At 38.9% G+C, this 14,601-nt stretch overlaps 1 protein-coding gene across 3 annotated transcripts in view; it reads right to left on the bottom strand.

Annotated features, from left to right (window-relative positions):
- The window catches only part of MTCL2 (microtubule crosslinking factor 2), a 73,022-nt gene that overhangs the window by 35,579 nt on the left and 22,842 nt on the right, over positions 1-14,601 (bottom strand). For all 3 annotated transcript variants that reach the window (XM_072403615.1, XM_072403616.1, XM_072403618.1), the window contains exons 3-5: positions 11,962-12,120; positions 5,198-5,251; positions 1,198-2,445 (exon numbers count right to left, since the gene is read on the bottom strand). In XM_072403615.1, the coding sequence (XP_072259716.1) occupies positions 1,198-2,445; positions 5,198-5,251; positions 11,962-12,120 (1,461 nt within the window). The remainder of the gene's footprint in view (positions 1-1,197; positions 2,446-5,197; positions 5,252-11,961; positions 12,121-14,601) is intronic.

Raw genomic sequence — 14,601 nt, 5'->3', positions numbered from 1 at the left:
TTTGGTCATTGCCCCTTGCAAGGTAGGAGTTTAATGACCTAGTTAGAAGACAATGGGACCAACCTATGACCTCTCAGCCCTGCACCCAGCAGAGATCAAACCAAAAAAAAAATGTGAGAATCCAAGGTCCTGGTGCTATACTGGCACATATCTTCTGAAAGAGAACATTTATCAATTTGTCACCAGCCTGGCAATGCTGGTGACAAATTGAATATTGTTACAATCTGACACAGATGGCTCTTTAGGATTACATGAGCAGGGGCTGCAAATACAATGTCTCAGAGACTTGCAAACACAAAGGTGCTGCTAAGATGCATACAAATGTGTTGCAGGTATGTATACATTCACTATCAATTTCAGAGTGTTTGCACTGAAAAAAATAACATTCAGACAGTCAGCCTTGTTATCGGAATTAATCTTTCTCGGAAGAAATCAACAATGATAACAACAAAAAAAAATGCAAACTACACACATACAACTCACATACATATAAGACAGTACAAAAACTCTCAAACCAATTACCATGATAAAAAAATACGAATTGCAAAACTGATAAACATAGACCAGTTGAGAGGGCTAAAAAAAGGTTTAGATCCTCTGCTGGCTTTTGATTGCCATATTTGTTTACAATGTAATTTCCCCACATACTGTCCTAGTAAAACATTGTCACCAAAACAGATGTGAAGGAAAATCATTTGGGGTTTTTTTTCCCTTAATTGCTGTCCTTGTCTCTTGGAGATTTATCATCATCTCCTGTCCTGCAATTTGATGGAAGTGAAAGGGTTTCTCTCCCCAACATGCATCCCGATATCTAGATAGCAATTTGAAATTTAAAGGATCTATTCCTTTATTCCTTTCCATAAAAAAAAACCCTCTTCCTTGCAATTTCAAGTAGGAAAGTATATAGGAGAACTGACTTATTGTAGGTTGGTAGAACCCATAGCTACACCGATGCTGCTAAACAGGGTTCTTTTCATTCTGTCTTCTTCTATGAAACAAAAAAAGCTGAGTTTTGGCACACTCTGGTAGCCCTATCTTGTGTGTTATCATCATGCAGGCAATTTACGATTAGTTATTTGGTGTAAGTGGGTTCAGGATGGGTTTATCAATTAAGCAGGAAAGGCAAGGCAAGTCAAGAAGTATTTGCTGTGGGTAAAAGGGAAAGGGTTTAGGGTGGAAAATGTATGTAGCACTCACCTGCAAACTGGAGATGTGCTCCTTCTTGGAGGAATCGTTCGAGGTACCTTGATAGGTAGTATCTGGGAGTGACAAGGAAGAATCCTGCTGTCCTTTGTAAGAGTCTCCAAGAGCGTCTACTTTCTTAGTAAAACTGTTAAGCTCTTGTTGTAACACCCCAAGTCTACTAAAAATGGCACCGATTAGTTTGGAGTTGCTTGTAACTTCACTATTATCAAGAGCTTCTGTTAACAAGAGGTCTCCGCAATCGTTATTTGTGCAGAGCTTTATACCCGATGGAAACCCATTGGCATAGGATGTCAAAACCTCAATTGCTTTGTTGATTAATTCTACTTGTGCTCGGATGCCAAAGAGACTTTCCAGCTCCCTAATCTTTAGTAACCTGGACGGTGATGTGTGAGAGGTTTCTTGGGATTTAACAGTTCCCTTCCCAGCACATTCCTTCGAATCTGTGGAATCCATTTCTCCACCAATTGGTCCCTCTCGCCAGAAAGGTGTTGGAACACACTGAGCAGAATCTCCTGCTTCAGCGTCCGTCTCCATAAAGGGTTTTGTGGTTTGACATGATGCCAGATCGTAGCGTTGAAGGTTTGAAAGGAGCACCCGATTCTCATATTGGAGTTTTTTTACTTTGCCGCTGAGTTCACTAATCTGCATTTTGGCCGTTGTGAGTTCCTCTTGAGAAGGTTCGCTTATGACAGAACAGCTATCTTCTGACAAGGTTATGTCCAAGTCATGGTCAGACTTGTATTTATTAAGCTCATTCATCAGCAATTTGTTTTGGTCCTCTAACTCCATCATAGATCTCCTGAGAAGGTCGGCTTCCTCTTCCACAAACTGCAGATGCCTTCTGAGCTCCACAAAACTGTCCCCTGTTTCTCCAGACAAGAAAGAAAATCTAGATTCTTGGCCAAGATGTTCTCGATCAGCATGAACTTTCATCTCATCCATTTCAGCCCTTAAACCCCTATTCTCAACCTCAAGTTCTACTATCCTTCGACTCAAGAGGTTTGCTTCCTCTTCAACAAGTTTTAGATGAGACTTCAGCTCAGCTTCTCTAGAATGTGAAGTGTTGGACAGTTCCTCAATGGACAATGAACTATCCGGGTCTCCATACATGGACCTGTACTTTATCAGTTCTTCCTTCATTGTGTCATTGTCCTTTGCTAACTTTGTTAACTTTTTACACATTAGTGCAGACTCCTCTTTTGCAAAGTGCAGCTGGCATTTAAGATCAGCGTTGTCCTCCTGTAATTCAGGGAAATCTTAAAACAACATCTGAATCTGTCTTTAAAAAAAGGAGTTCACATCCTGTGTCTAGGTTCTGCTGTGTCCTGAGCCTCATAGTTGTATATCTGCAGTGTGACCCACAGGGAGCCTAAAATATATCTGAAACCATAGAATTTTTTTTTTTTATGAGCACTAATTAAAAAGAAAACCATCTCCATCCCAAAGTTGGAATGCTTGGGCGTGCCACTAACTACCATTTGTAGTAGATTTGCATTGCAGTTTTCTCTGCTTTTTTGGGATGTTTATACATGTCATGGGTGAACAGGATATTTAGTAAGAAAACTATTCCCTAAGGATGTAAAAACAAGATGTCTACTTAGGTCAGCTTAAAAATTCATGTTCATTGGGATATGGTTCTATGTGTCTGGGGGCTTAGTAAGCCAAGAAAGACTAGAAGGGAAAAAAAAAAAAAAAAAAGAACAAACTTCACCTACTCCATGATGTTCCTTTAAACACGAATGTATTACTATAGGAAAAAATATCGAGCTCCGGTATAAAAACATTAGAATTTAAAATCGCAATGGTCTTCTCAACATTGGTAACCATAGCCAAAATGACAATTGTATTATACATTCCTTCTAAAATTTAGTTTCTAAATAAAGAAATATTGGAATAGTTTATGGGTACATTCACATATTTCTAAACCATTTTATATTAAACCATTTAGAAATATGTGAATATACCCTTAAACAATTGCAATCTTTAGTTGGCAAATAAACAATATAGATTGCTCCATGACAATTTTGTAGCCCATTCTGGGCTAAAGAGAAATCACAGAATGAGCTGCTTTCTTTTTGACTATCTACATATTTTCCTATGTATAGAGAGAGCTGTGCAAGTTGAAAGGTATATATCCCTACACAAATTTACAATAGTTATTAAAGTGTAAGGTGTACATAGACATTACTAATGGTGTATTTTTATAGTGGGACATTAAGCTTTCAAGTAGCATTAAACCCTTCATGCAAGGTCCTGGTTTGCCCCCTTCTCTGTGTAAGCAGCTGTAAAACAGTTTTCATGAAAAATAGCAACAGGCATTGGGTTCGTCATACAGAATGAAATCCCAAAATATAATGACTTTGTAGGGTGCAAGTTTAGGAACGGAGCATCAAATAGCAAAGCTTAGTGCATTGAACAGAATTTATAGGGATAAAATTTACCCATCTGGTTCTTTTGCATTTCTTAGGGACACCATTAGCAAGGAAACTAACATTATTCATTGTTAACATGAAGCCTATGCTTGCTTATGAGTAGAATAACATACTCTTCTTAAATCTCAATGCTGGTATTGGTGGTTTTGAAAACAAAAAAAAGTAGTGGCCCTTTGTACCAACTTGTACAAATATTTTGACCGAGATTTGCTGCAGCTGACTACTTGCTCTGTGTGCTGCTGTCAGCTTCCCCTGTGTGGTTTATCTGCCATACCATTACACAGCACAGAATAGCATTTGTCCCGGTTTCCCCTGCTCCCTCTGAATATTCCCTCCCTCCCAGATGCTTTCACACTGTAATCAAGGGAACAGATTCAAAGCCCCCTTTATTTTTAACGAAAGCAGGAGCCTTAATCAAAGCACTACTGAGATGTAGATAGGGGCGCGGGAGTGGAATACTAATGATTGTGCATAAATGAGCATATTCATACTGGAACAAATCCTCAAAAGGGGAATAAGTCTAACGTTTTTAATTAGGGAATAATTGAGCAAAACATGAATCAAATGTCACAAGATTCATACAGTAAACCAGCTGATGTGCAAAAATAAAAAAATAAATAAATCTCAAGTTAAAAAAAACACATTACTATTACTATTAGTGGGCATTGTCAATTATTAGCTACTGAATAAAAAAAGTAATACAATAAATAAAAGTAATAAAGCCACGGTTAAAAATGTAAAATCCAGGCAAGTAGCTTTTTGATTATTTTTGTATTTTAAGATTTCAGCCAATCAGATTTAATAAACATTTTTCCAAGTTTCCAGAAGTCCAAATTCCTAGGGGTAGTCCGTGTCTGCTACGTTTCCCAGGGTGGCTCTATAGGATTGGTTTGTTTGAAGAATACATAAGGGGAGTGTAATACCAAGATCCAGTTTGGTAACTGAAATTTTGTTGTGTAGATCTGTATAGATAATTAGGTTGTATAGATACTTCCTATAAGCATATCCCACCACTGGAATATCAGACAGATGCAAGAAATGTACATGCAATACAACTTGATACCCTAAAATTTCTAATTGTGGTACTGTCCCCCTCCTGATGACCGATAGAGCAATGATTAAGCAGGAGAGGCAGAGACAACAGAAATCCACAGATAGAATAAAGCGGAAGCATGTAGATCCTTGCATTACAGATTGTCAGGCACAGCTTCCTCTACAGGGAGCAGCACAATATCAACAAATCTTTTTTCTAAATTTGGAAAAACCCGCAGTATTAGCCAACAGCACCTTGGATGATCTGATACTGCAAAAATACAGCCAGAAACTTGATTTGGGGGACTGAAGTCCAACAAGCGATTTTCAAGTGTCCTAAAATCCAGAGAGCTTGCTTTGGCAAGGCTTCATTACTACAAAGCGTAATCCTTAAACATATTTCAGCTCCTACCTTCCATCCCATTCTAGAAACATAACGATAGCAACATGGAAAGGTTATATTGACATACCCATGCCAAAAAAGAAAAAACAGAACCGCTTCACACACGCATAGTGATGAGGCTTACCTGAGGAGATGGCTTCTTTTCAACTTTTCCTGATCTTCTCTTTTTTAAAGAGTTCTGTAAGAGAAAGTAAATGTTAAGTAACAAGACCAGCAAATCAGAGTAACATTCAGAAGACAATATACATTATTTTCTGCATTGCAGAGATGCAATAAAAGAGAATAGCTAAAGAACTATTAACCGTTAATGAAGATTAGTTTCAGAATTGCAACCCTGAGTAGGGTGATTGTAATGAACTGATATTTTTCAATCTTTGTCAGACCGGTAACTTTAGGTTTAAGGGCCTTTTTGCACGGATGTAGGTCACATACACAAGTGTTTGACAATTTCAGCTAATTTCAACAAGCTATGAATAGCAAACTCTCTACTATTTGTGGTTTCCTGCAAACACTTTGCAATGATTTTGATTTTAAGCTGCCTTCATCTATTGATAAAGCCGATTCTACAAAGATTTAATCTACAAATAGCGCATTGTATCACCTATTGTTGACATCAGATAAAATGGGCAAAATTGCTTCAGAATGTCTGTCCACTTCTTTGGAAGATCGTTCTTTGTAGTTTTGTAGATAAATGTTATCAGTACAAGCCACGGATTGCCCAAAAACCAATTCCAGCCTAAAATAAGTGTTTTCTAAAGATTAAATTATTGGGAAAGAAAAAAAAAAAGGTTCTAACCCTTAAATCATAAAAACCACCAAAAAAAATTTCCTTGAATTTTTTAAACCTCCTGATTTTATATTTGGGTGAGAATTTTAAAAAATCCAAAAAACAAAAAAAAGCTTACAGAAGCCTGTTAAGATGGAACAACAAGCTACAATCTGAGAAATCTAATTAAAAACTCACAGAGCGGCTGTAACAAAATCAATTATTTTACCAGGCTTGTTAATGAAGTCACAGCTCACTGGTTCAGTATTAAAGGGGCAATTCAGCTTTGATGGGTCAACTTTGAATGTGATAAACTAGCCTTCCAATGCTCACTACGCAGTGCCTTTCCCTTTTGGAATTACAAAAAACAGGATTGTCCTGTAAATTAGACAAGCAAGAGACTAGTTACATGCTTATGTATTTAAAGCAGAACAAAAGTTCCACATTTTTTAGTCCACAATCAGGCAGATCTATATTGCAGATAGGGTCAGGCAATGTCCCTTCTGCAATAACCCTTCCTACCTGTTCCATCCGAGTATCTGGCTGTGCTGCTCACCCCAGAATACCCACCAATCTCGGCTTTCCAGGTCAGGAATAATGAACTCATGAACATGGGAGTTTTTTGTCATCCCGTCATCCCATAACATTCACTGCTGCCCATGTACAGTGCAATATACACTCTCAGTATCAGAGGTACTTAGTGACACGATTGTGCAACTGAACGAGCCGCAACACTATGGGTAGCCAAGGCAAAAGAAGACAATGCAAGCAGAAAGTATAACGCTGGTAGCTGTGGATTGAGGGGGGAAACTGTTAGAGGGCATTTTAGAGGTAAATTTGTGTATGAGAATGCTGCGCACAACTATAAAGCTAGGTACACACTTCCAATAATTATCGTTAGAAAACGACCGATTAACGAATATGCACGATTATATGTGAACGATCGTATTGTGCACAAATCCATACATGCTGTAAGGATACGATCGTTCAAATATAATCCACCAATAGTGTACACAGACTAGATACAATTGTTTAAACGATGCAGGGATTGACATGTAAAGCAAAAAGTGTATTGCAGAAACATGAACCATCACTGAACGACCGCACACACGATAGATAGTGAACGATCGACGGCCAATCAGATAGCGTTTCCAACGATAATTATTGGAAGTGTGTACGCAGGTTTAGTGTTGCCATCGCACCCCTCACTTTAGTTTCACAGAATAAATGAAAGCACTGACATGACAGCAATCCACTTTATCTTATCACTATACACTTCAGATCAGTGACATCAACATGAAATACATAAAACACACACTGCAGTCTTCTGTTGTTCTTAGATGTATGAGAGGAAAACAACAAGTTACCTCATCCCCGTCATTGTTTAAACTTTGACTATTTTTGGCTGCATAGTGTAGATTTCCTTGGTTTTGCCGAGTTCCAAAAAGAGAACAGACAAGTCTACAACTATCTGGACTGTTTCCCCACCATAAATACTAATAAAGCAAAAATTCTCCTAAAAATGTAAAAAAAAAAAAGTCCCACTATACAAAAATGCAGCAACCAGAAACAACATGGCCAAAAGTGCATCGCTCATTTAATGAGAATTTCAGCATATATGCTGAACATATAAAAACTTGCACATATAAAAACTTAGATTAGATTATTATAAACAATTCCATCAATGTGCATTTTCCAAACATAAATTACTATATCTCCCATGCAATTAAAATATTGAGCATGGGTGCAGTCATATTGGACAATATATTGCTTAGTAGTGCTGGAAAAGGTTGCAGAGATTGTGCATGCTTCCTGCAAGTCTATGGAACACTATATGTTCCAAGCCATGGGCGTGTGTGCTGGGGGATAGATTGCACCGCAAAGTACAGGAAGGGACCAGGCATCCTACACCTGCCTATTCTATACAAAAACATAATCTTGGTGTTTTCAAATTAAATTTAATGCATGACAAATGATTCCCAGAGCAGTCATGGTCTCTTTTCAGGTGCAATGAATGAAGGAAGAGCGGAAGAGATGGGGAAAAAGTCAGATGCTGACAGAGGAAAGGCCCTGACTGAAGGAAGACCTTATCATTCTATTGCTGCTCCTTCATGAACCAATCGGCAAGTTGGGTGTATTTGTTTTTCCCAGCTTGTGTTGTTCAAGGCGCTATCTTGCAGGGGTGTTTGGATGACAACTGGCCATACAGGATTACAAATAACCTGGACAGGTAATAATTAATCTTCTCGTATTTTAACGTGTGTATTTAGTGGTTTGCAAAGAGTAAAGGGGTATATGTTACCGGATGCTACAAATCAGATCATAGCTGGGCCTGTGCTGAAAGGAAAAAAAAAAAAAAGCTGGTATATGAGAGACTGCTTTAATAAAATAAACACATTCCACTATTTCTAGTGTGTGATCCCAGAATGTTTTGTAATGAGCAGGAAATGAGAAGGGAAAGTATCAGGACAAAAGCCTGAGAGCCGCTGCAGCTCACAATACAATCACATCCTTATGAACATTTCCTAATGTACTGCATCTCCTCTCTACAAGACCGGCCTGAGATGAATCGCCTGCCAACAGCCGCCTATGTTTTACACAGCAGCCACCTATCTCTAACACAGGGATCGCATGTCACTTAATGACACAACGGGCGATCCGTCTCCTATCACCCCATATGCAGCCTCAAGGGTAACCTTCTATTCTTACTAAACCCAATGTACTGCTGGGAATCAGAATTCATGAAAGGACAGCTGAACAGAGATAGCTCAGTGAACAAAGTAAGGAGGGAATTTTTCCCATTTATTCAAAGTTTCCAAAGTCACAAATATAGCATGAAAACACAGGATACTTTAGTTTAGTGTATGGGGAATAGAAAAAAAAACTACACAAATATACAGCCAACTTCTATAAATCTATTTAGAAATGGGTTAAGTAAAAACCAAAGACCAAAGTTCTCAGCAGGTTTGGCGTCATGCCTCACTGTATATAGTTTATAGCGACACGTTGATTTGCAGAGTTTCTTACGTCAAGATCCTGCCAATAACAGTACTTTCCCATAATACAAAAAAACAAAAAAAAAAAGTGGTGCTGTGAAATACACTTTGCAACTTATATGAACCAAACATACAACATGAAAAATTCAAGTCTATTCCAAAAATACTCCAAACGGTAGCACTGAGCAACAGTCTGACCTCATCAAAAGATAATAATAATAATAATAATATTATTATAAGATGCTTTGAATGCCAATTGTTGAAGCCACCAGATACAGCTAACAAAACTCCATGCTCAGCCTCCATCAGATAAAGGATGAAACACTCACCAGAGGTGCTGGACCATGAAATTATCGGCGGTCTCTCAGGCTAGCACCATTATAGAATAAGGCCACATCCCACAAATCCAACCCATCACATTCAAATCCCTTCAGCTTACAGCTCCTGGAGGAGTTTTTCCTCTCCACATCAATCCACCAGTACTGGGAATACTCCAATTCCAGTAGCACCAGAAGTCCTTTGCTGACACATTGCTGATCACAAGCAATCACACACCATCTGCCTAATTTCCATGCCATTAGGAAACTTAAGAAAAGCACTGGATGGGTTGCTCTGGTGAACAACACTGCTTTTCCGTAGAACATACATAAATTGGGGTTTACTAATAACCCCTAAAAGCCATGTAAAACTCTATTTACAGAGGGAGTTGGTCTGACAGATGTTCTGTAATTAGTGGCGTCATTTGTGATTTTTCAGAGTGATGTATTCTGTGTTGTATCCACCAATATTTATCTGTCAAGGGATAGATGAGTCAGAGTAATGTTATGCAAATCACAAGCGACATCAGCAAAATAATAAATCAGCATATTGCTGCTGCACAAAATATCCTAAAGCTGATCTCCAGTCAAATTCTATGCTCTTCCCCAGCCCCTCTAATGTAATGCTAAAGACGATAATTTAAATTCCCTTTTTACTCACCTAAAGCCAGTTACACAATGATCTAGACCAGTGGTCGCCAACCTTTTTGGACCTACAAACCACTAAACTTACAGGCTCCGGACCGGGCATGCGCGAGGAGCCATGTGTCACTCAAACAGGAGGAACCTTCCCCCATAGTGACGTCATGATGCCAAAACCCAGGTCTGAGCCTGCGATGGGAGAATGTGCGGGTTGTGTTCAGAGGTACAACCCACCCACCACCCTGAGCCTTCGATCCATACGGAGGACATGGTGCGCACCGGCCAGAGCTGCGGATCACCAAAGTTTTCTTGCATATCTAAACTGAAGTCTTCTCTGCTCTTATGTTTAAAATAAGTGGGGTATTTATTTGGCTATGCAAATTGGCTGGTAAGGTTGACACTTATTGGGGTCAGTTGGAGGGGAGCTTAGGATCCAAGGAGAGCCTGCAGGCAATGGGGATATTACTGCAAAGCTGGGACCTGGCCAGTGATTTCAGGGTAAGTATATCTGGGTTCACACGAGCATTTCAAGGGATTAAATGTTTCAGGCACTGGGAGCTGGGGGATGTGGGCAGCTTACAAAAGATCTCAGAAATATGACGAAGCCAATTCATAGTCCAATGCATAGGCTAGGAGATCAGACTTATATTTAAAGCCTAACTCCACCTTACCCCTAACCCTATACCAGGGCGGCTTAATTATGCAACTCCAGTTGTGAGATCCTTGATGTTTCGGGACCCAGAAATAGTGGGTTGTAATATACTGGGCACCATTTAACCTAAAAAGCAACCAGTATTTGACTAGAGCAGCGAGTCACTGGTAACATCACTAGAGTAGATGAATAATGCAGCAAAACCAAAAAGTTGGCTTTATATATTTAAAAGTAATGAACAAAAAAAAAATATTTATATGCCTAAGAAGTACTATTTGGCATGATTTATTGTAACAACACAACTTCCTATTAAAGGGACCTTGCCTAGACACCCTCTGTTCTTCCAACTGTACAGATGCCTTTAAGGATCTCAACATCCGAGGGATATCCTTCAAACTTCTGTCTTTGACTACTGGAATACATTGGCGTCATCAGAGGGCAGGGTCTAAGAACACAAAAGAGCTGCATAGGTATTCCTTGCACCTCCACTGATATATTAACCAACACAAAGTACCACAATACTGAGTTTACGTCTTGGCAAAAAAACAGCTTTAAACTGTCAATTCTAATTCATTCCCCAGTGACACGTCCTGCACAGTTTGAAGAATAAGGTTGCCTGAATCCAGATATGCTCTATGTATTTCAACTGTGTAATTAGCTGTTTGACTGAATTGGTTTTGTGTAAAGACCCTGGATGCTACTCACTTTTAATTTCAGGCTACGAGCAGCCACCCTCTGGTTTGGATCAGTCAACAAAATGAAATTGCCGACTATTCCATCTCAAGTGAATCACATTAAACTTAAACTGAGGATAATTAACCCTGGTTTCCTAAAATGGCAGCAATGTAAGAGTGTGCGCCTTGCAGATATCTGGCGCTCTCTTCGCAGGACTTGGATCTCCGCCAGATTTCAAACGTGGTGCATTTTTTGAAAGCTCCCTTTGTATATTTCTGAACAGCGCATAGTTATGCATATTTCTTTATTTAAAAAAAAACAAAAAAAAAAACGGAGAGCTGCTTAGAGATCCTCCAGCTGGTTATGATCTAATCTGTTTCTCTTCTCCCTCCCTTATTTTAACCGAAGAAGCTGGCCAAAAAGGAAAAGCCCTGTGAAAGCTATGGACTATTTATGCAGATCTAACGGATTGAAACCACACAAGTTCACCACTCGGAAAACAAGGAAACCGAATGCTTTTCTATGAGAAAACAAAAAAATACCTTACCAAAACAGAACAAAATCATCCTAAACTTCAGAAAAAGAAACTTAAAAAGGGGGGGAAGGCATTAAAAAAAACTCTATAATCTTTTTTTAGTTTAAAGTTACGCGGCATATCTATTGTAATTTCAAATGGACAAAGTAGGGCTTGAATGCAACATTGGGATTTACACTATTTCCAGGTGCAGTTCAGGTGGGCTCAGCATACATATCTAAACTCATTCAAGAATATTAGAAAGTGTAGGGGACACAAAAGGCACAATCAATTGTACCCCTGTGTTTTAGAGCAAACCAGCTTACCTCCTTAAATTTGTCCATCTCATTCTGTAGTACTTGTTTGGCCAGGTCAGTCTCGATTAGTCGTTGCCTCAAATCTTCATTCTCCTCCTCCAGTTTCACCCTTTTCTTTTCTACTACTTCCAATTCGTTGTGGAGGCGAACAGAGACATCTTTGGCCACCTAAAAAAGAAATACACAAACAAAAAAAAAAAAAAAAAAAAAAGTATATACACCTTCACTCTTTTTTGGCCACTAGCACTGAGCACACCCAAATGTATCCCATACGAAAAATAACACAAGCAAAGATGTGTTTTAGTAAAGAAACAGCTTGTAAGTACTGTTCTCTGATAGCAAGTACATGGCTGGAAACACAGGCCGGAAGCTAGACAGATAAGCTGGTTATTGTAGGAAAACTGCTCCTACTGTACAACAGCCAAAGATAGGAGTTTATTCCCCGGGACAGAAGAAAGTTGATTTTTTGGGGAATTTATTGGCCCAGAGGGGAAAATATGTTCTGCCATTATCATGCATGGATAGCCTTCTTTTAAGCTTGGCGTACACTAGACTCAGAAGAACTAAGTGTGAAAATGCAACTGTTTACCTATGTGTAGTATATAATTATGTGTGGATTTGTATTTTTACTCTTCTTACATCTTCAAACATTAAACTAACGCCAATATACATCACAATGCTACTTGTGTCTTGTGAATGTTGTAAGCAAAACCCTTATAAATTAAATCCATATCTTGTCCCCAAGTTTTGCATGGGGAGACAGGACGACTGCAGAAAGGAAAGACCGAAGGAGAGACAGAAAAACAGATCAAATGCCAAGGTCATTACTGGTAGGAGAAGCTCTAATTATCATAGGCTCAGAAGTGTGAAGACTTTGCTTTTATTAGAGAACAGTGAGTAAAGGAAAGGCTGGGTCAGCAGGAAGAGGAAACAAAGGGAGAGTGATATGGTGGAAAATATCTCGGTGCAGAACTCTTCTTCCATTTATCTTTGTATATAAAGTTGTGATGCATTACACAGTAAAGTTTAAACCCAATCAATAAAATCCTATATAGGCTTTAAAGTTGAAATAAAAGTTTTACTTTTTAGAGACTACATGATCAAGCAGCTCATATTTGCAAAAAAGGATAGACTATGTCCCTTCCGTACTAATCCCCCCTACCTGCCCAATTGCTCTCAGTTTCTGGCTGGGTTGTGCATGTGCAGCGTCAGCTTCGATTGCCAGAATATCCGGCATTCCTGGCTGCTGTGTTGTGAGTATGTTGGGAATGAACAAACTCCGGTGCATCTATGGGGTGGGGGGTGGGCGATAGGTTATCCCAACTCAGCTAATCAAGGTGGCCGAAGAAAGAAAAAGATGGCAGCTCCCTGTGCGGGATTAGGGACAGGCAAGAAACTGGATTTTTGTTCTGCTTTATGGTGGCTATCTATTCTATGTATACCCAGATATCCATCGCCTTAAGAGCATAATCCTGTTCAAAAATATAAAATTAATTCAGACGCATGATCGGACCTTACTACTGTATAAAACACAACTCATTCTATGCATAGCACAGGATAGATGGCAACAGACTGAAGTCTGTAATAAAGGAAAGTCATCTTAATTTCCTTGAGAAAAAAAAAAGCCAGGACTGTAAATACGTGTCTAGTCTGTAAACTAGGAAGGAGGGCTAGGTTCTCAAGGTAACTTAGAGGAATTGTGGTCAAGTTATGTGATATAGGGTCACGAGGGTTGGCCCCTAACGACACCACACAAAATATTTAATTTAAATGATATAGAAATGTGTCAGAGACTGAAGATTTGCAATGAGAAATGGTCAGAGACAGCAAACATTCTGCAGGAGTGATTGGAGTCTGGGGGCATGCTTTAGAAGCAACCATACTTAGAGAACTATTACAGCTTGAGATCACAGCTGTTACAGCCACTTTACCAGTCAGCTCTTTCATCTATTATAGGAGATCAGAGGACATAAACAAGAGAAAAGAAAGGGGAAGCAAAGAAAAAAACCAGCAAAAATGGTCAGACCTTGTGTATGCAAAACCCTGCAAACATCCTTTAAAAGTCTTGTTATCTTACTGGTCCAGAGCTGCCCTTTAAATATATATATAGATGCACATGCATTTACAGTTTTTGAATGTTTTGCAACACCTAGCAAATTATCTCTTGAACGTGGATGATTACTATAAACTGCGGGCCAAACAATTAAACAGCACAAGACTACAAAGGACCGTAAGAAACCATGCTGTCAATCACCTACTAATGATACCCAGCACAGCAGAAAATTATAGGTAGCATTTTTAAACTAGGCCTGTCAACATGAATGAACATGAAGGGATCAATATTATGGAGAAAATGATCCATGTGTCATGCTAACCCTACGGTTATCTTCCCAATTCCAGAAATGTTCAATTGGTCGTTAAAAAGAAAGGTCACAGATGATATAGGAAAGGATCTGGGTCAGCTTTTTTTCATTTAACCTTCATTATTTGGTAAATCATAAGCAACTGAACAAAAGAAACAAAAACATGTTTCTAAAATTACATAGGAATCTACACAATATTGTTTTTTGTTTAAAGAGGCCGCCATTTTATTCTAATTTTGCCGTTCAGCCTCAAAGAAGGATCTTGTGCTACAGGGGGTAAATACAT

Source organism: Pyxicephalus adspersus, chromosome 3 (assembly GCF_032062135.1).
Source record: "Pyxicephalus adspersus chromosome 3, UCB_Pads_2.0, whole genome shotgun sequence".
Taxonomy (NCBI): domain Eukaryota; kingdom Metazoa; phylum Chordata; class Amphibia; order Anura; family Pyxicephalidae; genus Pyxicephalus; species Pyxicephalus adspersus.
The sequence above is the reverse complement of the archived record's forward strand: the minus strand, read 5'-3'. Positions and strand labels throughout refer to the sequence as shown.